General features: G+C 36.8%; 1 protein-coding gene and 1 long non-coding RNA gene across 5 annotated transcripts in view; one reads left to right on the top strand and one right to left on the bottom strand.

Moving 5' to 3' along the window:
- Window positions 1–24132, bottom strand: part of LOC147629102 (uncharacterized) — a 36806-nt gene that overhangs the window by 781 nt on the left and 11893 nt on the right. For 2 of the 4 annotated variants that reach the window (XM_086812348.1, XM_086812349.1), the window contains 6 exons: window positions 18698–18755; window positions 14373–14567; window positions 5181–5257; window positions 4990–5072; window positions 4703–4754; window positions 4554–4622 (listed from right to left, as the gene is read on the bottom strand). In XM_086812348.1, coding sequence (XP_086668474.1) covers window positions 4554–4622; window positions 4703–4754; window positions 4990–5072; window positions 5181–5257; window positions 14373–14567; window positions 18698–18755 — 534 coding nt within the window. Of the gene's footprint in view, window positions 1–4553; window positions 4623–4702; window positions 4763–4989; window positions 5073–5180; window positions 5258–14372; window positions 14568–18697; window positions 18756–24132 lie in introns of all 4 variants that reach the window. The other 2 variants (XR_015267891.1, XM_086812350.1) reach the window with 2 other exon arrangements.
- On the top strand, window positions 1963–2764 carry LOC147629103 (uncharacterized). Its single transcript, XR_015268001.1, has 2 exons — window positions 1963–2129; window positions 2339–2764. It is a non-coding gene; the product is annotated as an uncharacterized LOC147629103 (long non-coding RNA).

Raw genomic sequence — 24132 nt, 5'->3', positions numbered from 1 at the left:
AATTGCATCTCTCTCTCCATGTGTGCACACATACAAACACAGACACACTCTCTCTCTCTCTTACACGAGCAAATGCCTAGGGTTTCTATGTTCTTAGTATTCTATGATGAGTTTCCATGGACAGTTTTGTATCACCCCAGTGAGATAACTATGTTTATGTTTTCTTAGTGAGATAGCTATGTTTATGTTTTCTTTTTGTTTTATTTTCCATTCCATGATTAGATATGCCATGGCCATTATTGTATCACTTTGGTCTCATAGGCCCATTGGGTCTTTAGGTAGACGCTTGATATATCTTTCTTTCTTTCTCTCTCTCTCCATGTCTGCACGCGCGCACACACACTCTCTCTCACACACACACACGAGCAAACGCGTAGGGTTTCCTTCGCCTGGTTCCTTCCTCTCCCATCGCGCTCTCTCTCTCTCTCTCTCTCTCTCACTCACGAGCAAACGCCTAGGGTTCCTCTGCCTGGTTCCTTCCTCTCCCATCGCCCAGGCCTCTCTCTCTCTCTCTCTCTCTCTCTCTCCATGTGTGTGCGCGCACACTCTCTCCCACACACACGCACACTCTCTCACACTCTCACGAGCAAACGCCTAGGGTTTCCTTTCTCTCCCATCGCCCAGGCCCTGGGGGGTTAGCAAAGATATGAAGGCCTCTCTCAGCTCATTCTTCTGCTCTAAGCACGACGGCCGACTCACCACGCGAGCTCCATCAGCCATTCTCTCACTTGGCCAGGCCTGCCTCTCCAACACAGACGGCCAGTCCCACTGGTGGACCAGAGCCAGAGCTCAAGCGCAACAAACCTACCTGCGTGCCCATCTACAACAGCCCGAAAGCACCGTTGCACCTGCCCCAGCCGTCGAGCAAGCAGGACGTCCACCTTAAGCAGCTGCCCCAGCCGTCGAGAAGACAGGACGTCGGCCGAGCAGCTGCCCCAGCCGTCGAGAAAGCAGGACGTCGACGTAACGTGCAATAACCTAATTTCTCACCCCAACCAAAACCTTATCCATAAGGTTTTCCATATTAGCCCAAGAGGCATTTCACATGGGTACCAAATGCCAAGAAAACTCAACTTCCCTGGCCACACCTATAATACCCCCCACTACCCACTCAAATGAGTTGACCACATACCTTCCTCAGCACATCAGGGACGAGTTTGCAAACTCAAAGATCAAGTCATGATCCTAGAAAGTTAACCACAGGAAGGGGAAATTGTCACCAAGGTAAAGGCAAAGATGAAGGAAGACAAACAATTGACTATTGGCAATGTGGTCAAGGAAGACTTGAAGGACCATATCAAGTTACAGGTTCTGCCTAAGTAAGGAAAGGAAACTCAGGCAATCAAAGGCCTTGTAGATTCAAGTAGGAGGTTTCCCGAAAGGCTGGCACATGGATGGAGATGACAATGTGTATGTGTATATATATATATATATATATATATATATATATATATATATATATATGAGAGAGAGAGAGAGAGAGAGAGAGAGAGAAAGAGAGAGAGTTGTTATATTATATATATCTATTTGTCTTATGTATACACCCCGCCCCGTCTCTTTCCATCTTATTTTTTCACTCCTAGTTTTAAATTATGTTTTTTTTAGTAAATTGGCACAATTAATGCACCATATACAATGTGCTACTAATTGTTTTCACTTCATGAAATAGATATCATGGCCATGATCACACATGTTACACACAACTCTTGGTTATTTTGACAAGTGTGTGGGTGTTTGTGCTCTGTCTTCTCTTTCACGCATTGGTGGGTAGCATCTTTACTACTAAGTATATTGTCATCTGTCAAAACGCTTTTGTGTTAAGGACATCTCACAATCCTCCCCTGCCCCCCATTTGCGTGGACTTTAGCAAGAGGTTTTAGCCTTAGAGGAGAGGGTTCATGTGCTGTGGTCTTTTGCTCATACGGTGAGCAAACGATCTCAGAATTGAGATCTGACTGGAGCGTTTCGATCGCGACAGTGAGACCTACAAGATGACGTCCAAGATAGTCCCTTCTCAAAAACGTCAAAATATTACCTCGGGAGGAGCGCGCAACAACGAGATTAGAGAAGATGCTCCCAATGCGGCTCCAACCCTCCCTTTACAAGCTCCTCAAAGAAATGGTGGCCAGGTTAGCTTGGTCATCTTTTAAAGAAGAGTTTTTTTTTTAATATTAGTGTTAATAAATGTGTATCTTTTCCTTTTAAAATAATGACATAAAATTGTATGAAGTTACGAATTGAGTAATGATGTATTCAATGAATTGCATTGAAATTGTTATCTTTAAAGAGTGCAAGTTTTTCCTAGCTTTGACGCTAACTTCGTTCCGTGCTTGTGTAGCTGGGCGGTGTCGTTAGCAAAGCCCGGGAATGGCCCAAGGTATATCCCTCATACCATTGGGAGAATAAGGCTTGCTGATTGAGGCGAGAGATTATGATGCTGTCTAGTTCTGAGGGCCCAGGCTAGTGTGGTGAATAAGCCCACCCTAGTGTGCAGACATCCCTCGGAGGGACGGGAGAATCGAGCGATGGAGCCTGAGAGGGCGATAGGCTGGCTTGAGTCCTCGCCATCAGCGGCCGACGATGAGGTGTACGGTCTCGTAGGATTTTGAGAGGGCGATAGGCCAGCTTGAGTCCTTGCCCCACCAGCGGGCCGACGATGAGGTGTATGGTCCTGTAGGGTTTTGCCCAACATGTAGAGGCTGGAAGGCCGAATTCTAGATCATCGACAGTATAAAGAAAAAGATTAAGAGAGCCGGTTTGGCTTGTATGGAATTGATTCATGTATAAACTTTTTTTATATATCTGTATGAAATTGATTCATGTATAAACTTTTTTATATATATCTTGTCTTTGGCATTATTGTATTGTGAAAAAAGACTGTTTTAACAAACCTTGTGAAAAGGGCCTTAATTAAGGAACATGTTTATTTATGTCAAACAATGTGGTAGGATTAATTAGAAAACAAATTGACGCGTGAGTAGGGTGGAAAGTGGGAGGATGGAATGTCCCGACGGCACCATCCTACGGATGGGTGGACCTTATTAGTCGGGTAGCTTTCCAACAGATTAAGTGAAAGCCCTACGCTAGATAAATAGGTTCTTGGGCAACTCTATTCTAGAAGACTAGGCCAGCGCGGCTGTGCCTTGCATGGATGAGGAAAAAAGCATTGCCTCTAGAAATCAAGTCTAGTAGTTGTCTAATTTATGATCAATTACCCTATGGATGATTTGATTTTTAGAAGATCACGCTCCCCCTGTGGAATAGGACTAGGTCTTACCTATGAATCGTATCCTTGAATCTCTACATGGTCAAGGTTTCAATGAATAGGAAATTTTCTCCAAGTTAAGACTTAGTGGACTATCTTAAGTGTTTCCCCTATTTTAGAAGGGGGAAACCTTACAGCACCCAACTCATTTAGGAAAGCATGTAACACTTAATGACAACAATCAATCACTCTTGGCAAATTCACGCAACAATGCATTTGGATATTTAGGTTTTTTCCACAAATTTGATATATAATATTTTATTGGTTACGAATATTAAGGATAAAGTCACAATTGTGAATTAGATGGCTAGTTCTAGGAGTCATTAATGTGACCTAACTATTGTCTGTCTGCTTACACACTACTCAAATTGATGTTTTGAAGGAGCAAGGTGTTGGGTGATTTGATCTCTTTTGGTAAATATCTTATACCATAAAATTACACCTCTCATAAATTGATGTTTTTCACACTACTCAAATTGATGTTTTGAGTAGTGTGACCTAACTATTGTCTGTTTGCTTACACACTACTCAAATTGATGTTTTGAAGGAGCAAGGTGTTGGGTGATTTGATCTCTTTTGGTAAATATCTTATACCATAAAATTACACCTCTCATAAATTGATGTTTTTCACACTACTCAAATTGATGTTTTGAAGTAGCAAGGTGTTGGCCGATTTTCTCTCTTTTGGTCAATATCTTTTACCCTAAACTTATGCTTCTCTCATATAGTAGCATTTGTTTTAATTTCAACTTATGAAATTAGGTACCACATTACTTTTAAATTTGATATCCTTGTGGCATTGCTAACAATCTCTTCTCCTTAAAAAAAAACTATGTTTTTATCAAAATCTAAGTTGTTACCACATTATTTTGTTCTTAAATGGCAAATACATTTATGCTCAACTTGTTAATTATACATGTATCTTATTTGTATATCCATCAACTTTAATATATATTTAATTTAATTATACAAGTGTCTTCTTTGCATATCCATCAATTTTAATATATATTTAAATAAGTTATCATTTATTTTTATGTAATTCAATGGTAGTGTTCTACTTTTGTAAGTCTTTTAATTGGGATCTTGCACATGCAATAGGAGCACCCATGCAAACATGCATATACGCATGTGCATGTGACACACACGCACACGCACCCACCCACCGACCCACCCACCAACACACATCCCCCCCCGCCCCCCCCCAACACACATACACTATGTATGAGCATTTGTTCTAAAAAATTGTGTTCTACTATTACTCCGTTTTCTTGAGTTAATTGTATCATACCTTGAGGAAAATTGGTACAACTGTGTAAAAAGTAAAAAGTGATGCTGCGTAGCCAAAGAAAGGTAGGATCTACACAGGCCAAGGTTAAGAGTGAATACCATGTCACATATTAGGAAATTCTAAGGAGTATTTTTGTATATTAAACTCACTTCGTATACATTCCATTCAACAGATTTGATCTCATGTAACTCCAATATGCATCTGCACAACTTCAATTCCACAAACCATATTAGAGGTAACATGATATTAAAAATATTATGATATGACAAACAATACCTATAGTTCTTGTTATATGAAATATGTGAGTGGGAGGATTATCATTAAATAAGTTAGTAATGAAATAATGATCACTAAGAATGTTTTACAAGTAATATATGAACTTTCACAAAAAAGAATACCAATTTGGTGATAAACTCGTTAAGTTTTTGAAACATACAATTGGAAAACACTAACAATGGACCCAAAAAACCCAAGCAATGCCATGAGCTCCATAAAATCATTTTTTCTCGATAGAAGCTCCTACAAAACAAACTAACAATAAATAATATGATTTTTAAAATGTGAAACACTATTATTTTATAAAAACATATTGAAAAAAAGTCATAACTCAACTAGTAGCAACCTTACCTCTATAACATTGCTTATTGCATAAAGAGTGGATGATAATAATACTAGGATATCTCCATTAATGGGCTCCTTTGCATCTACCAAGGAAAAAGTGGACTCAATCAGTTCTATCACAAAGAAAAGCTTAAGTTATTTTATGTGTGAAGCATAGTCTTATTTAGATGATTTTCATATGCCTCTTATTTTGTTGAAGGCAACACTCCTTGGACATCTTCACATAAATTCAAAATCTTTTTGAAAGGCAAGCTAAACTTTCTAAAACATGCCTTTACTTTATGTAAGCTATCATTTTTTAAATTATTACAATGATCTTTTTTGACAAATTGTTTTCAATTATGTATTAGTACGATAACTTCACATGTAAATGTCCAATCCTTAGAGGAAAGACCTTCATTGAGAACCATATTGAGAAAAGGGTCCAAAAAAGACTAGTATAATGCATGTACTTATTCTAGCAAAACTAACAACTCATGTAATATGGAGCCTCATGTACATATTTAGAATTGATTACCAATAAAGAAAAAATAAAGATTATAATTATAATATTTCTATGTTATTTACAAAAACCAATTCAAAAATTGAAACTTGTTATGTCATTTTCTTGTAGTTTTGTGAACAAATTCCATTTTTGTCAAAGGCTGGTGAACTATAGTGTTGGTGAAGGTAAAATAAAACAAACATTTTCACGAAAACTAAATAAAAATTTGAAGTATTTTCTTAGAGTTATGAATAAACTATTATCAAGATTTTATCAAAGAAATATTTTGTTTAAACCTTGTCAATCTTAACCAATTAAATCCCACATTTATAATCTCACATTTACCACCCATATTAAAATTTCTAAAATATGGTTGGTTTTTCAATAGTATACCAACAAGGAAACAAGCCTAAGTTACCCATACCTTGAATTCATTAAATATATAAAATTTTATCCTTCACATAACTTTTGATGAACGTTCACTTTTTAGTAGATTATAAGAAGACATTGATTGGTAGCAAGTAGGTGTCTAGAGTTTAAGATAGAAAATCCATGTGGATGGTTCCATATCTAATGCTACTACACTTACATCTCCTCCTTTTCAATGGGGTCTTACGCTTGACTATTTCCAATGCTCTTGACTAGAGGAAAGATGTGAGAGGTGTATCACAAAGGTTGTGTTTCCTTCTTTGTTACATCATTTAGTCAGTGTCTAGGTCTATGCATCTCATGCATATAGAGTGCTAGACACCTTTAGCCCTGATACTTTATGACTTGTTTTAGAAGATTAGATCCCTCTTTGATATAAGTGTCTACTTCTTATTCTCCAATATTTTGACCATGGGAGAACCTATGAATCGTTAGCTTTTTGGTTTCATGCGATGGGTATAATGGTGTTTTTAAACTGGGTTTAGGTGAAACTTTGGAAAGTGGAATTAATGAAAATCTCAAATAGGATTGGGGCTAGGTTACAAACCATGGGTAAAAAATATATGCCCTCATAGTTTTTTCCTTGCCATTCTCAAGTTTCCTAATAGCTTGATTCATGTACAAGGATCACCTAAGAGAATCCAAATACTTTATAATTGTTGAAAATACCTAGTATTCCATGTTTATTGTTTGCAAGAAAATCTCATTTCCTAGGTCTATCAAGGACCTTTACTCCCTTGTTTTGTTGGCTTCCAGTTGGTGATGTCCGAATTCTTAATTTCATTTTTGACATTATATCTTATATTTCATCCATTTTGAGGGGTGGTGCCTTTTAAGGCTTTCTTGATGGACTTGACTATATATGGAAATTCTTTTGGGCTATGGTGTGTGGAGTACAATGCTAAGAAGGGAGGATTTCTTAAAAGAGAGACAAAAGGGTGTTGGTAGGGCTTAGCAAGGTAGAAAAGCTAGGGTTGTAGAGTTATGCTTAGTAAAAAAGTGATCCTAATGGTAAGTGAGGGATTAGTGGTGCCATGTAAAATACTTTGAGGTTGAAAGAAAGGTGGAAATGATTAGTATGACATGCAAAAGTGGAAATGGACATGAAGTACATTAAATTCAAGTTGTAGACATAATAATGCCCCTAAAGATTATGGACCCAATAATGCCCCAAGATAGACAAGCTATGGTTGTAGAGTCTTTCTTAATTAAAAAAAGTGATCCTAATGGTAAGTCATGGACTAATGGTGGGATACTTGAGAAAGAGGAAACGAACATTAAGTACATTAAATTCAAGTTATGGACCCAATACTACCCCAAGGTAGACAAGCTAAGGTTGTAGAGTCCTGTTTAATAAAAAAAGAGATTCTAATGGTAAGTGAGGGACTAATGGTTGGATGTAAAATGTGGAAATGACTAGTTTGATACGAGACATAGAAAATCGACATTAAGTTCATTAAATCCAAGTTGTGGACCCAATAATGTCTCTAAAAATATTTTGTTATACATGAAATCATCCTACATGAAACTCTAAAAAACTACCAATGGAAAACACTTAATAGTTATTATTGGGATAAAATTATTATAATGGATGCCTCAAATTTATTTGGGCATCATAAGCCTCAAAAACAAGATTGGTTTGTTTCCAATTATAAGACAATGTCAGGACAAGGTCTATCTACTCCATGTATGGAACCGTTATGGGATAATGGTCTAGTGTAGCATGTAGCCTCTTTAGTAGTGTGCCAAATCTAATCCAAGATATCTTTAAACCATGTCACCTCCTAGGCCACCATCTCTCATTAATACAAGGATGTTGGGCACCCAAGGTGCTTAAACATCATCTCGCATCATGAATACAAGGATGTTGGGCACCCAAGGTGCTTAAACATCATCTCGCATCATGAATACAAGGATGTTGGGCACCCAACCACCAAAGCTAGTCCTCATAATGGAGGCTATACAAACATGAGATAGCAGGTGCTTAGACACTATATAATATAAGGGTGGAGCAATGATATTCACACCCTCCCTCCATATTCAGGATGAACTTCAATCTATTGAGATCTTACTCCATCTAAGAAGAGCCTTGGTGAAGATGTCTACACAATTATCTATCATCATATAGTAGACCCATCTCAATCTCTTGATTCCCTGAACATGATAAGCTCACACGTAAAGTGATACTAATGTATTTTGTGCAAGCACGAGGATTCCAAGCAATGGCAATGCAACTTTAAGTATCACATTGTTGTAGCATTGTAGGCTTCTTCTACACCATACCCATATCATATAGAACTGTCCCCCCCCAGCTACAATGCCTCACATGATGTAAAGCATATAGCTTTGTACTAAGTCTTTGTCAGTGACAGTGCAACAATGGGTTGTTTCTTGTTGATCTAAGAAACGCATCTTAAACCAAGAGAAAAATAATTCCCTGTTATTGACCACCTAGTGTTTAAATCACCCACCTAATCTGAGTTAAAAAAGTATTTAAGGATCATGCTCAAAGGATAGGTGATTCTGTACTCCTCATCATGAGAATTACTAGGGTGTATCTACATAGAAACTTTTCCAATGATTCTCCCAAGGCTTGTTGGAGAATCTACTCAAAACACTTATAGTAAAAATTGATGGTGGCTAGTCTAGTATTACACAAGACTATCAGCCAACTTCGTGTATGAGGTCTCATCCACATGGTATAAAGTCTCTTTGATGGACAAATAAACCTCCTCTATTGGGATTCCATTGTCTTGCTTTCATAAAAAATGCCTTGAAGATCCTTTATTGAGGGGGAAAATAGTTATTTGTACTGACCTCAATGCCCAAATAATAATGCATAAACCCAAGATCAATTATCTCAAACTCTATACGTAAGCACGCTATGTATGTGATGTTTTTCTGGTGTCAAGTCCCTTGTCAATATGAGGTCAGCTTTATATAGAGAACAATGATCATATATTTTTCGTACATGCTCTATAAGGTGCCTTTCATAATGTCTAAACTTTGCTTTTGGATTGAGAATCACAAACCTTGATGGTGGCTGCTCCATATATATCTCCTCCTTGAGTGGTTCACATTAAGGAAAACAAATTTTACATCTATTTGGAGAACATGCTATCCCTTACATAGGATGGTATGATTATGGTACTTGTTGGCATAGGAGCAAAATTTTCTTGAAAGTCAAATCCTTCAACCTGTATAAAACCTAAAACTTCGTTGGCGACCAAATATGCTTGTAGTTTTCCAATGTACAAGCACCAAACATGTTTGTAGTTTTTCAAAGCACCAAACATGCTTGTACTTTTCTAAACATGCTTGTTATTTTACAAAGTACCATCAGATCTATAGTTTGCCTTATAAACCCACTTAGTGCTAATGACCTTGCATCATCTATGAGGATGATCTACAAGGTCCTAAGTGTGGTTTTTCAAGATAGATTCATATTCTACTTGCATGGCTATTATCATCTCATTCAAATTGCCTTGTGATTCACAATAAAGGTGGTAGGCTCTTGAATCTTAAGTACCTTTGATATGAGCCTCTCACAAGAGAGCATAGTTTGCAAGATTCTCCCAAGCCCTAGTTTGCTTTTCTAACCTTCTAGATCTACAACCATCTTGAGGTGCATCCTTGATGTGGTTGGAGGTTCTACTCCATCTAAAAGGTACGTATACCACTTATTAGGGGAAGGGCTTATACTTTTATGGCACAACATGCTTTGATTCTTCATCTTCAAGATCCATCTCCATGGTAAATGCTCTAATTCTTCATCTTTAAAATCCATCTCCATGGTAAATGCTCTAATTATTCATCTTCAAAATCCATGTCCATGGTAAATGCTACGGGCTACCTTGAGGAAGTTTGTGGTGCAAGTGAAGGTTGTGTTGCCTTGTTGATTTTCTTATTGCACAATAAAGAAGAGGATCTAACTCCTCCATCCAATATGGTTGTTCCTAGAATACCTCATCATGGTTGACTATGATCTTCTTTAATTGAGGAGTTCATAGAGCACATCTTCCTTTGATTCTATGTTGTAACCCAAGAAGATGCATTTCTATCTTTTGGCTTCTAATTTGGTAGCATCTAAAAAATGTGTACATAACATTCATGCCTAAAAAAAGTGCCAACGTTAAAGATTTCTTACCTAAGTAGGGTTGATAATGGAGCTATCCCTTTGATGACCTACTTAGGTTTCTTACCTAAGTAGACTTAATAATGGAGTCATCCCTTTGAGGACCTTTGTTACATTCTTGTCAAGAATGTACATAGCTACGTACATGCTTGTCAAGAATGTACATAGCTACGTACATGCTTGTTAAGAATGTACATAGCTATGTACATTCTTGTTAAGAATGTACAATGTAGCTATGAAGATTGCCTCAGCCCAAAAATATTTAGGAAGATTTTTGCAATAAAATTACTCCCATAATAGCATGTTGCATGTGCTCTACAACACCATTTTACTGTTGAGTTTGTGAGCATTAGTTACTTTATGCCTCTTTTCTTGCAAAAACCTAAGAATTCATCAACATGGCTTCTCCTCCTCAGTCTATTCTGAACTACTTCAATTTAGTTCCTATATTAGTTTTAACCAATGCTAGACATTCCTTAAACTTTCCAAAAGGTTGAGAACTTCTCTTAAGAAAAGACAACCAAATCTTATAATCATTCATCAATGTGAAAAAACGGGAAGAACCTCCAAGTGCAAGAGTACTCAACTTTCCACATAGATTAGCATATGTACGAGTTGAAGAGGGGCCTTGGCCTCTTAAAAAAAGAGTTTTGATGTTGCTTAACCATCATATATAAGCTCCTTCACATACATCCAGACTGTCAAAAATTGGTGGTGGCAAATGCTCCACTAGCTTACCTTTTGGTATCTCTAAAAGAGTCTACATTTTGAGATGCCCATATCTCTCATGCCATAGTTTGTTGTTACCCAAATTATCTTGGACTACTAATGCCAATTGATAGTTTGTACAAGTTTTTTGTATGAATGTCCTTTGCAATGACATTATCATCACACCATTAAGAATGACTATCCTATTCTTGTCAAAGTGAACGTCTGTGATGGCCGAGATAGGAATGAATATTCATATCTAAAATAAAAAAACATTAAAAGATTATTTGCACAACTTTCTTTAGACATGAAATAGTATGTAGTGAACCTTGGATTATGAAATTTGTATTGTTTCCCACTACCACTATGATGCCATCTACCATGGTGTTAGGAAGGAATACCAATCCTTATAATTCGTTATGCCTACAAGACCCACCATCAAAGTCTAGTATTGATGATCAAAGAATCATCATGTCGCCATGCCACATTAGCTATCTCACATCACATTTCTTTGAATAGCAATGAATAGATTTATTTCTATAGCATGATGGATTCTTTCTTGGTCTTTGAGAGTGCTATTCTTGGCATCTACCGACTTTTTGCTACACTCTTTGGCTATGTGCCCTTTCTTGTTTACAATAAAATCATTTAAACTTTCTTCTCATTTGAAGAGTTAGAATGCTTACTGTTCTTCTTTGTGTTAGTGGAGAAATCTTGATTGCCACCATTATATCTGTATCTCCTTATTTTGAAGTAATAAAATGTGAGAGGAGTTGGCCTGACACCAACATTTAAAGATGTTACTATCATTTTTAGGTAGCAATACCGTAAATTTTGAGATTCTAAATCCAGCTTGATGGTCTCTTATTAGCTTTGCTAGAGTGATAATGGCACAGAGAGCATTTGCATTCCTTCATCTCTAATTTTAGGCAAGGTTGACATTAGGTGATACGTGGTTGTCATCTGCATCCCTTGTCGATGGAGTGGGGGGTGAACATAAACACTAATGATGGTGTCCTAAAGCTCAAAGAGTGGGGGGTGAACATAAACACTAATGATGGTGTCCTAAAGCTCAAAGAGGATAGAATAGTCTTGATATTAAACTTTCTTTAAGAGGATAATTGGTGTTGTTAAGCTTTCCATTAGCATTGCATGGTGGTAGTAGGTGCAACCTTGCAACAAAAGATGCTATTTCTCCTAAGGGGCTATTAGATACAACAACTAGCAAGACGTTTTATACCAATTCAAATCTCAATTACAATCTAAGAGGATCATGTAAGAGGATACAACATGTGGTATGTATAAGAGAACAATAATCACAAGGAGTAGAATTTTCACAGCACAAAAGTGATATAATAGATGGCAAAGCCCCCGCACCCATGTGCTCTTGTAAAATATAGCTTCGCATTGATCCAAAGTTGCTAAGATGGAAGTTAGGGAGTAATTTCACATTGATGACTGGTGAACTATGTAGAGAAGGGGTTGGTATCTATATAGGCATATATACATGGGGGTAATTATGATGTGGTCGCATGGATCCGTGGTTATAGTAAGTGTCATTATCTATAGTGTAGACTCAGCCCATAAAGACTGCTATGTAAACTCACATTGATGACTAATGAATTGTGTAGAGAAGGGGCTGGTATTTATATAGGCATATATACATGGTGGTAGTTATGATGTGGTCGTAGAGATCCGTGGTTATAGTCAGTGTCACTATCTATAGTGTAGACTCGGCTCATAAAGACTGCTATGTAACCTGCCCACCTTCCACAACCACCATTAGGTTCCTCTTGGGTCCCATTCAGGACAGGGTGTTCTACTCCATGTGTGGACCATTATGTGATAACTATCTAGTGTAGCATGTAGCCTAAATCCAATTCAGGTTATATCTAAACCATCTACCCACCTAGGCCACTATCTCATAAATACAATGATGTTGATTGCCCAAGCTGCTCAACATGGCTATTTCTCGTAATGGCCATACAAACATGAGCTAGCCGATGCTTGGATAATATAATATGAGGGTGGAGCATTGATCCAATAACTCTAACATAAATAAAAGTGTGCAGCATTGACATCAAACAGTGGGGCTATACAAACATGAGCTAGCCAATGCATTAACAAAATAATATAAGGGTGGTGCATTGATATCAAAACAATGGGGCCATATAAACACGAGCTAGCCAATGTATTGACAATATAATATAAGGGTGGAGCATTGATATCCAACAACTCTAACATAAATAAAAATGGAAATTAAACTTGTTAGGTTCTAGCCTGTAGTATAGCTCAACACTAGTCTTATAATTGAGCTAGAAAAGTGAATTGAGCCACAAAAGTTGCTTAAGGCTTATTTTTACATTTTGAAGAAGAGAAAAGGTAAAAATCAACTTATAACTTCATGAAACTCTTTGAGAATGTTAAAGCATCATGCACATATCCATGCTAAAAGTTCTTTTAAAAATTCTTGTACCTAGAATGTTTACTTGCACATATCTATCCTAAAAGTTAAAAAAACTTATACCTAAAATGTTTGCTTAACATGCACAAATCTATGCTAAAAGTTTTGTATCCAAATTTTTTACTTAGTATGCGCATACCAATGCTAAAAAGTTTTAAAAACATCTTTTATACCTAGTAAATTTATAGTTTTTAGAATGACTAAAAATAGTATACAAATGTTCTAATAGCCTTATCTTTAAAGAGATGTATATTAAAAAGTATGTTTTTTAGTTGACAAAAGGTACATGCCAATGGACTAAGAAGAATTTTTTGATTGCATTTACATATTTTTTTTTCTTAAGATAAAGCGCCTAAATGATGACCATGGAAGACTATGTTTTTACATATTTTTTGGCATGTGGTTTTTTTTTTCTCAACCAATATCTTTTGTGTTGAGAGTATTTCCCTAGTAGGAAATAATATAATTCAAGAGAAATGAATTGTTTGGCACTAGGCAAATAAGTATGTAAGGTAGCCCTATTTATGAACTTACACAAGAACATAGTTTGAACCTAACACCCCCACATTCCATAGATACTAATGCCAACCACATGTAACATTATCATTGATTTTTCTAAAGAACAAAGTTGCCATGTTGTGTAGAAAGGGTTTTTATCTAGGTAAAAAATAAGATGTAACAAAATGACATGAAAAAGATAGGTAGGCGAGTATATTTCTTATATGATCATAAAAGTATAGAAGCCTTACTTAAAGTCTCTCAACCTTTTTCTCATATGTGATGACATGTACCATCATTTTATTTTTTTGTCTTCATAACTTACTGAAAATGAGTGGTTTTGGGTATTTTCGTTTGCCTAAAATTTTCATTTCAGAGTATAGCTTACATAGCATGAGATACCTAACTATATTAGAAACATTTCTTATAGAAAGTTTTAAATAACTCATAACTTAAAATAAAATGTGGGAGTGAACTCACCATTTTTCTTAGGAGGTTGGGAGTCTGATAAGAACAAGACCACAACTCCACCCATGCATACTATTACGCCTCCAATTTGCCCAACGTTGTACTTTGTCTTCAATATGATCCAAGTCAAAGCCAAAACAAAAAGCAATGATCCTCTATCCAACAAAAGAACACTCGTAATAGTTGTGTATTGATATGCTTTTACCGCTGTTCATGTCATTTTTTATCTATTAGAATCTCTCTCTCTCTCTCTCTCTCTCTCTCTCTCTCTCTCTCTCTCTCTCTCTCTCTCTCTCTCTCTCTCTCTCTCTCAAAATGACTTAATACTTTTTCATCAGAGAAATTATAATAAACCATTGTCTCAAGAAATGAAATTATTAATTTGTAAATAATATGCTTCATAGATAAGCTACATAACAAAGCCACCAATAGTTTTATTCTACTAAATACAAAAGCAGGTATATTCTACCAAAGGAGTAGGTTTAATAAACATGTATATTCTTCTAAAGGAGTAGGTTTAATAAACATGTATATTCTTCTAAAGGAGTAGGTTTAATAAAGAAATCTCATCTTGTTATAAGTGTCTTATTTTTTTGGTTTATAATTTCCTTAGTGTAATTTGATCAAAGTGTAGATTTATCCATGTGTATAATTATGGATGCAACTATAAGTGGAATGTAGCAATAGAAAATGATTTGGTTTTGTTTATTTTAGTTTTAAAATGTGGTTCTTTGCATAAAAATAAATCACCATGTGTTGGTGGACTAAATTACTTGTTTTTATCATTTTAGGCATGAATGTACATTACGAAATTATCTTTTATTGGAATATCTAATTCTAATTTGATTGTCTAATTCATATCTTTATGATGCAAAATGTTATAACTTTTTTAAACAAATCTAGGCTCCAAGGGTAGATATGTGAACATTTATGCCATCAAAGTGTGCATTTCTAAGTGATGGAAGAAATAGCCTTATGCAACTCAAAACTTAGAAGAAAGTTTGTGGCATAGTAAAAAAAGCGTAAAGACTCACAAAAAATCTCAAATAAGTTTTAGGTTCATGGTAGTAACATCAAACACAATTGGCTAAGACTCACGAATACTTTTAAATAAATTTGTAGAAAATCTTAGGTTACCAATAGATGAGAGTGGTAAATCCAAAACACAATTAGCCAGTTGTTGGTTCCATGTGTATGTAGATAATCATTCAACAAAAATAGGAAGAATTGAACTCTATGCAAAAAAACAATCTCAACCATTATATATAATAGAATGAATAGAACTTTATAGATCATATGATAAAAATGATGGGAAAAGTGACTTAGGGTACCTATATGGGCTTGCATGAAAATGATTGGAAAAGTAACTTAGGATACCTATATGGGTGTGTATGAAAATGATGGGAAAAGTAACTTAGGATACCTATATGGGCGACCTATATGGGCGTGTAATAAAAAGAGGATAGTGTTTTATAAAGTACATGGTTACCCATATATTCCATAAGATTTCAATGAATTTTATTAAGAAAGAAAAATATGCAAATGTACATGGTTACTTTATAAGAGTTTCCAATGAATTTAATTGGGAAAAAATGCTAATGTACATGGTTACTCCATAAAAGTTTCATTGAATGGTTACCAATATATTCCATGAGTTATAACAATGAATTTATTAAGGGGACTAGTAGCCACAACTTACTCAAGTGTGTCGAGTTTTTGTGTATGGCCTTTTAGTTCCTCGGTAAGGTTACATAAGAACATATCACATTAAAGGCATCTTATAGTAGTGTTTTAGAGCCAAATTGAATCCATTTACACTTTATTTGTGTCTTCTTACCTAAATACCCAAGAACTCAAATGGTGAAAGATAAACCAAGAGGATTCCTTAAATAATTTAATAACGCAAGGCTCTTCTTGTGATTACATTAAGAATAGTGGACATGTGAAAAAAGCACAGGGAAAAGTTTGAATATGCTAGGTAATGAATAAAGGGTAGACTTAGCAAAAGGATTCCTTAAATTTAATAACGCAAGGCTCTTCTTGTGATTACATTAAGAATAGTGGTGTGGACATGTGAAAAAAGCACAAGGAAAAGTTTAAATATGCTAGGTAATGAATAAAGGGTCTACTTAGCAAAAGGATGGTATGTATAAAGGTATAATAAATGCATAGAGGGCTTTACTTGCATGAATTTAACATGAAAAATAAACTATTTCTATGAATGGGTCTTTTCTTTAAACTTGAGACAAAGTAAAATAGAAATTAGTAGCATCATAAATTTAACACTAAAAACCCTCAAAATTATTAAGTTTAACACTAGAAATTAATAGCATCACATTTTTAACACTAAAAAGCCTCAAAATCATCAAGTTTAAAATCTCAAGGTTCATGCAATCATGCTGCCTATTTAGGAGTGTGACAAATCTATCAAAGATGTCTCTAGACCATTTGACCTCCTAGCTACCATCTCAAGGGAATACCGGTATTTCATGGGATACTTAAACATGGCTACTCTTCATATAATGGGGATCATACATACATCATCTAGCTAGTGCTTTTACCTTACAAAATGAGGGGAAAGCATTGATATCCAACACAAGCTTGTACATAATGAGGATCATGCATACATCATCTAGCTATTGATTTTTTCTTACAAAATGAAGGGAAGACATTAATATCCAAAACAAGTTCATGAAAGGAAAAAGAAATAATAGGGTCATATAAATGTTGCCCACTACATTTACTATTTTTTGCCTCCTATGGGACAGTAACCATAGACTTATAGGGAGTGAGATATAATTTATATTTAAAAATAAATAAAAGTAAATTATTTATCTCAATCTTTAAAATCATAAAATCCCCCTAATTTTACTTTATTAAAAAATATTAAATCTCTTTAATAAATATCTATTTTTTCTCATATTAATTCTCTTTTTTATGAAAAATTATTTATATTAAAAATTTAACTATTTCAAAAATATCTAATTAATTGATTAAACTATATTTCATAATAGAAAATTCTTAAAATAATAATTATGCTTGCTAAAACAAGAATATATAAGTATTACCAATTTTAGAAGAAGGTAAAATCAGAATTTAAGCTTGTTGGATATCAATGCTTTACCCTCATGGTATATTGCCTAGTCTCACCAATATTTGCACAACCCCTATTATGAGGAGTAGCCATGGTTGAGTATCCTCGTATTCACAACGAGGATGATGGTGGCCTAGAAGGCTAGATGGTTTAGAAACGACTTAGATTTAATTTAGCACATTGACAAACATATGTTACATATGCTATAGTGGGCTAGGCATACTTTACACTTAGATGCCCTATCCTAACATTATGGGGCCCAAGTTGAGCCTAAATGGTCCTACATTAGGGATAATGTCTATGAGTGTAGAGCTACACGATCATATTATGGTCACCCGGCCTATATAGATAGATGACTGGCCCCTTCTCTAACAATTCATTAGTTATCATAGTGATTTACTGCATAGCTTCTACTAGCATATACAACCTCCATCTTAGCAGTCCTAGATCATCCATCAAAGTTGTTTTCTCACAAGATCTTGCACATGAGCGTGGACTTTGCCATCTATTGTAAGACGATATCCTTATCTATCTTTGTTATTGTGCACATTGAATTGTAAAGTTTCTACTAGCATATACAGCCTCCATCTTAGAGCAGTCCCAGATCATCCATCAAAGTTGTTTTCTCACAAGATCTTGCACATGAGTGTGGACTTTGCCATCTATTGTAATACGATATTCTTATCTATCTTTGTTATTATGCACATTGAATTGTAAAGTTTACACTTCAATTATAAGATTAATTTAATCATGGTGGTGTTAAAATATAAAAAAATATTAATTTCTTATGATAAATTAAATTTGAGATGGTTGTGTAGGCAAAGTTGAGATGGTGGTTGTGTAGGCTCCTTGTAGATGCAGGTTTTTTGAGATGGTTGTGTAGGATCTTATAGTAAGGCAAAGTTGAGATGGTGAACCATGATTTTTAAAGGCAACCTAAATGATTTGAGAGAATATATCCACATTTTGAAATGGTTTTTAAAGGAAAACCAAATGATTTAAGATAATATATCCACATTTTGAAATGATAAAAAAGGCTTCCTAAACTTTATTAAGAAACCCCATTATCCCCTATAGGATTAGATTATGCAAACATCTAGAAAATATTAGTATGTAACGAACCTAAAACCTCAAGCTTTGAAATGTAATATAATATATACAATAAAATTAAAGGGAGTCTTTAATAATAATTAAAATAAATTTTTATGCTTAAATCATTAAACATATTTGTGTACGGTCTCACCTAGATAGTTTGCTTCCACATCAACAATAGCAAGTATAGCATAGCAATACCATGGAACCTAAGGTGCACAAATTCAACATGAGTTATGGTGATTCTCTCTCTCTCTCTCTCTCTCTCTCTCTCTCTCTCTCTCTCTCTCTCTCTCTCTCTAGTTTTGTTTCTTTAAAATTATGTATCTAACCAAGAAATTTATGATAGTTGTATGATAAGTGAAAACTTTTTCCATGACCTCATTCATATGGTGCTAACTTAACACCTCATCAACTTGCTCCCCCTCCTCATCTTCTTCCCACTGTCTCCTTCTTTCCTTGCTCAAAGAGACACTAAAGGAAAAATACATGATCTATTTTTCTTACTTTTTCACTAATTTTTGTTAAGTTTTGACTTGGTTTAAAAGAGATTGCTTTGATAGTAACTTTGCTCCCTTAAGATTATTATTCTATTTGATAGTTTAAAGTGTTTTTTGGAGATAAATTTGGATAAAAATGACCACTTTGTCATTGATTTAAAAGTTTTTTAAAGCCCTTTCATTTAGTATAAGTTGGGTTAATATAAAAAGCATTGGGGCTAAGATCCTCTATTGAGAAGAAAGCTTTTAGTAGTGCATGACCTCACTATGTTAAAAGCTTGTAGGAGTGATTTTAGACATTCATGCTTTGATAAAGTATAAAGGATAATTTATAATAATATAAGGAATAAATATAAAGAAAATAGATTTTTTTCTTATAATAATATAAGGAACAAATATAAAGCAAGTGCTTGGCCTAGACATGGGTGATAGAAAGTTATGTTTCAATTGTTTTTGAGATTAGTAAGGTAAGATTTGTATAAGGGCCATGACCTAGAAATGAAGAAGATTAGACCTTACAACTAAACTCACCAAAAAAACCAATAAGAAAAGAGGTTCAATTAATCTTTATACAGTTTGGGTGACATATTTATGGGGTGACATGTTTTCTTGCCTTGGAATCTTGTCCCAAATGTACAAACTTTTTTGATAATCATAGCAAAACAAGTGGGTTTAACCAAAGAAATCCCAAGTGCTTTAGTGGATCTTTGACCACATGATTGTGATTGTTTTGTGGCCTCCTTAAGATAAAATCTTGAAGGAATCTATAAAGGGTGAGTAATACACTACTGTGTTGTGCTCAAGCTTCCTCATCTTCTTGAAGTTGTGTGTGCATTCCTGCAACCCTAATTCCAACAATTGGTATCAGAGCAGGCTTCCTCCTCCCGGGCAGCATCACCGGCACCTGCCGCTTCATCTCCTCCGATTGCGACGAGGTTTCACGAGCGTCTGCAAGTTAGTATATGCCGTGGGAAAGCCCGTAGGGCTAGGTCGTTTCAGAATTTTGATCTGAGGTCATTTCGCCCTCCGTTTTTGCATTCCAAGTACTGCGCAGGCAAAATCGTCCTACTGTGCAGATTTTCTGTCAGGATTAAAATCTGCAGGACAGGTGCCCATTCGTCTGTTTTGGGCTGTGCTACATAGCACAGGTCGATTTTATACAGGTTTACCTCTTACAGACAGCATTTACATCTAGTAGTACAGTCATTGGCCATGGCTGACAACAATGATGTATTCCGCATGTTGGCTGCTGAGGATAAGTTGGATGGCACCAACTATCCATTGTGGGCATATATGATGCGACATGTATTGGTAGCAAAGGGATTATGGAACATTGTGCAGGGTATTGATGCACGTCCTATTGTGGCTGGGAATGCTGCAAACACATCAGAAACAGGTACTGTTGATGATGGTGCAGGCACAAGTGCTGTAGCAGCTGTTCGAGAACCACCACTTTCAGCAGAGCAGATTCGTTGGGATGGTAGAGATGCGCAGGCTCATGCCTTGATTGCGCTGTCTGTCAAACGTACCATTATCCCACATATTCGCTCCTGCAGGACTTCTAAGGATGCTTGGGATGTACTTGCCACATTGTATCAGGCAAGAAATGAGGCTCGTGTTGCTTATCTCCGAAAACAGTTGGAGAGTGAGCATATGAACGAAGGTGATTCTATGGATAGCTTTTTGACAAAGATCAAGGATTTCAAAGAGCAGCTCATTTCTGCAGATGAAATCCTGTCTGACAGTTCACTTGTGCAGACTGTTTTGAATGGTCTACCAGATTCTTATCAGGGTTTTGCTTCCACTCTTCGCTTGATGATGAAAGGCAATCCCAATGCCTTATCATTTGAGGAGTTAGTTTCTGTTTTGCTGCAAGAAGACCAGTCAAGGCAAAACAGGAATATTATGCGTGTCGCAGATCAAGCTTTCGTTGCTGGTCAGAGAAGCGGGAAAGGTAAAGCTGGCTTTTCTTCTAGTAAGCAGAAATCTGCAAATGCTGCGCAACCAAAGAAGGAAGACAAAGATGAGAAGAAGGGTGACAAACAGAAGACATTTTGCAAGTACTGTAAGGGAAATGATCATGTCATCAAAGCGTGTCCTAAGCTGGCTGCGAAAGAGGCTAAGAAGAAAGAGGCTGGTATGGCTGTTGCAGATGCCTCTCCTTCTAACAATGAATCTGCTAATGTTGTGCTAGATACAGAATGGGCATTCAATGCGCAGTGCAGTTATGACCCATCTTTGCATGACACATGTATGTCTGCAGTAGATTCAGATGTATGGTACTTTGACAGTGGTGCCACTAAGCATATCACCTCGCAGCGCAGTTTATTCACTTTCCTTGAGTCTGCTCCCACAGGGAATACTGTCACTTGTGCCAATAACTCCTCTTATCCCGTTAAAGGAGTTGGACAGATTGTGCTGAATGTTGCAAATGGCAACACCTTTACACTTTTTGATGCATTGTATGTGCCAGGGATCAAAAAGAATCTGCTGTCAGTCTCCGCATTTGCCAAAACAGGTTTGGTTGTAAAATTTGTGGATGACAGATGTACTGTTCATGATCTCTCCTGTGGTGACATCATTGTAGCATCTGGTTCACTATGTCGAGGGCTGTATAAGCTCAATATGGATGGCAAATGTGTAGAGGATTCAGCATGTGCTATTATGGATACGCAGGCTATTTCAAATGCAAAACTGTGGCATGCACGTTTTGGTCATCTGAATTTTGCAAGTTTGCTGCGCCTGCAGAAATCTGAAATGGTGTCTTCTTTGCCTAAGCTTGAGGCACCTGTCAAGCATGTTTGTGAGGGCTGCATATTGGGTAAAATGCAGCGTGCCTCCTTTCCCAAAGATGGATCAGTGAGAGCTGAACGCAGATTACAGCTTGTTCACAGTGATGTTTGTGGTCCCATGCAAACTCCATCATTTGGAAACTACCTTTACTTCGTGACTTTCATTGATGATTTTACCAGGCATGCATGGGTATATCCTTTGAAGGCAAAGTCCGAAGTGTTTTTGTGCTTCAAACAGTTTTTGGTTATGGCTGAAAATGTGTCAGAAAGTAAGATGGGCACCCTCCGTTCAGATCGAGGGGGGGAGTATATGTCTTCAGAATTTAATGCATTTCTGGCTGAGCGTGGGATAAAACACCAATGTACAGTGCCGTATACACCACAGCAAAATGGTGTGGCTGAGAGAAAAAACAGGTCTCTCATGGAAATGGCAAGATGTATGGTTAAGAGTCAAAGTCTACCACATGGTTTTTGGCTTGAGGCTGTCATGTGTGCCACTTATGTACTAAACAGGTGTCCCACCAAAGCATTACAGGTTGTCACTCCATATGAGGCTTGGCATGGCCGCAAGCCATCTGTTGGCCATTTACGTGTTTTTGGTTGCTTGGCATATGCATTAGTGCCTGTGCAACATCGCAGAAAATTGGATGACAAAGCTGTCAAATGTATTTTTGTTGGATATAGTGCTGAGAGCAAAGGCTATCGTTTGTATCATCCACAGACAAAGCGCATTTTGGTTAGCCGTGATGTTGTATTTGTGGAAGATGCAGTTCAGCCCTTGGTTTCATGTACTAAGGAGACAGATATCAGCTCACGTGATGTCTATGATACATTGTTGCCTCTTTTCAGTGGTGCACAGTCAAGTGCAATACCTCATGAGGCAGTTTTTCAGCCTATGCAGGTTTTAAATGATGGCACAGATCAGCCTATATCTGATGCAGATGTGCATGATGCACTTGAGGATGAGAGACAAGAGATTGAGGGCTCTAGGAATATGCCTAGATGGCTGGTGCAGACTTTGCGTGACAGCAAGTTGGATGCCCCTTTGACTAGTCGCACTCGTTCTGGCTCTCATGGTGCCTCTTATGCGTCAGATTGTTATGCATTGGCTGTTTCTAGTATGTGCGATGAAAGTGAGCCTGTTTCATTTGATGAGGCACAAAGTTCAGAAAATTGGTTGGCTGCTATGCAAGCAGAATACGATGCTATTATGAAGAATGATACATGGTCTTTATGTGACTTGCCCCCTGGCAAGAAGGCCATTGGCACTAAGTGGGTATACAAATTGAAGCGTAAGCCTGATGGCACAGTGGATCGCCATAAGGCTAGGCTTGTTGCAAAAGGTTATGCTCAAGAGAAGGGCATTGATTTTGACGAGACTTTTGCTCCCACATGTCGTATGACCACTGTTCGTAGCATCTGTGCATTAGCAGCTCATAATGGTTGGAATGTACATCAGCTGGACATAAAGACTGCGTTCTTAAATGGAGATTTGCATGAGGAGGTGTATGTATCGCAGCCTCGTGGTTTTGTTCAAAGAGGGTAGGAAAACAAAGTGTGCAGGTTAAAAAAGGCTTTATATGGTTTAAAGCAAGCTCCACGAGCTTGGTATGAAAAAATACATGCATATTTGACTGCACATGGGTTTCAGAATAGTCCAACAGAAAGCACTTTGTATGTTAAACGTGTGGATGGTGTACATCTAATCATTGCTCTCTATGTCGATGACATGCTGCTCACAGGACCAAATGAGAGTCATATTGCTGATTTTAAGGCTGATTTGAATGCCTCTTTTGAGATGTCAGATTTGGGGCATTTGCATCATTATTTGGGGGTGCAATTTAAGCAGTGTGATGGAGGTATTGCTTTGTGTCAGACAAAGTATATTGAAACATTGTTGCGGAGATTTGGCCTTGAAGACTGCAAGCCTATTGCTACTCCAATGGAGACAGGTTTGAAGTTGAGTCTTCATGATGCTGGAGATCACTTTGATGTCACACTCTATCAGACAGCTGTTGGTTGCCTCATTTATGTATGCATTACGAGGCCAGACATTCAGTTTGCAGTCTCACAGGTGAGCAGATTTATGCATAGCCCAGGCATTAAGCATTGGCAGGCAGTGAAGCGTATCTTTCGCTATTTGAGTGGTACTCGGCATCTTGGGTTGTTTTATCCCAAGGGGGGATCATTGCCGCCAGATTTACATGCTTTTTCAGATTCTGACTGGGCTGGTTGTTATGACACACGCGTGTCCACGAGTGGTTTTTGCTTCATGCTTGGAAGCTCATGCATAT

This window comes from Cibotium barometz, chromosome 18 (genome assembly GCF_041138505.1).
Source record: "Cibotium barometz isolate CiBa-2024 chromosome 18, ASM4113850v1, whole genome shotgun sequence".
Classification (NCBI taxonomy): Eukaryota; Viridiplantae; Streptophyta; class Polypodiopsida; order Cyatheales; family Cibotiaceae; genus Cibotium; species Cibotium barometz.
The sequence above is the reverse complement of the archived record's forward strand: the minus strand, read 5'-3'. Positions and strand labels throughout refer to the sequence as shown.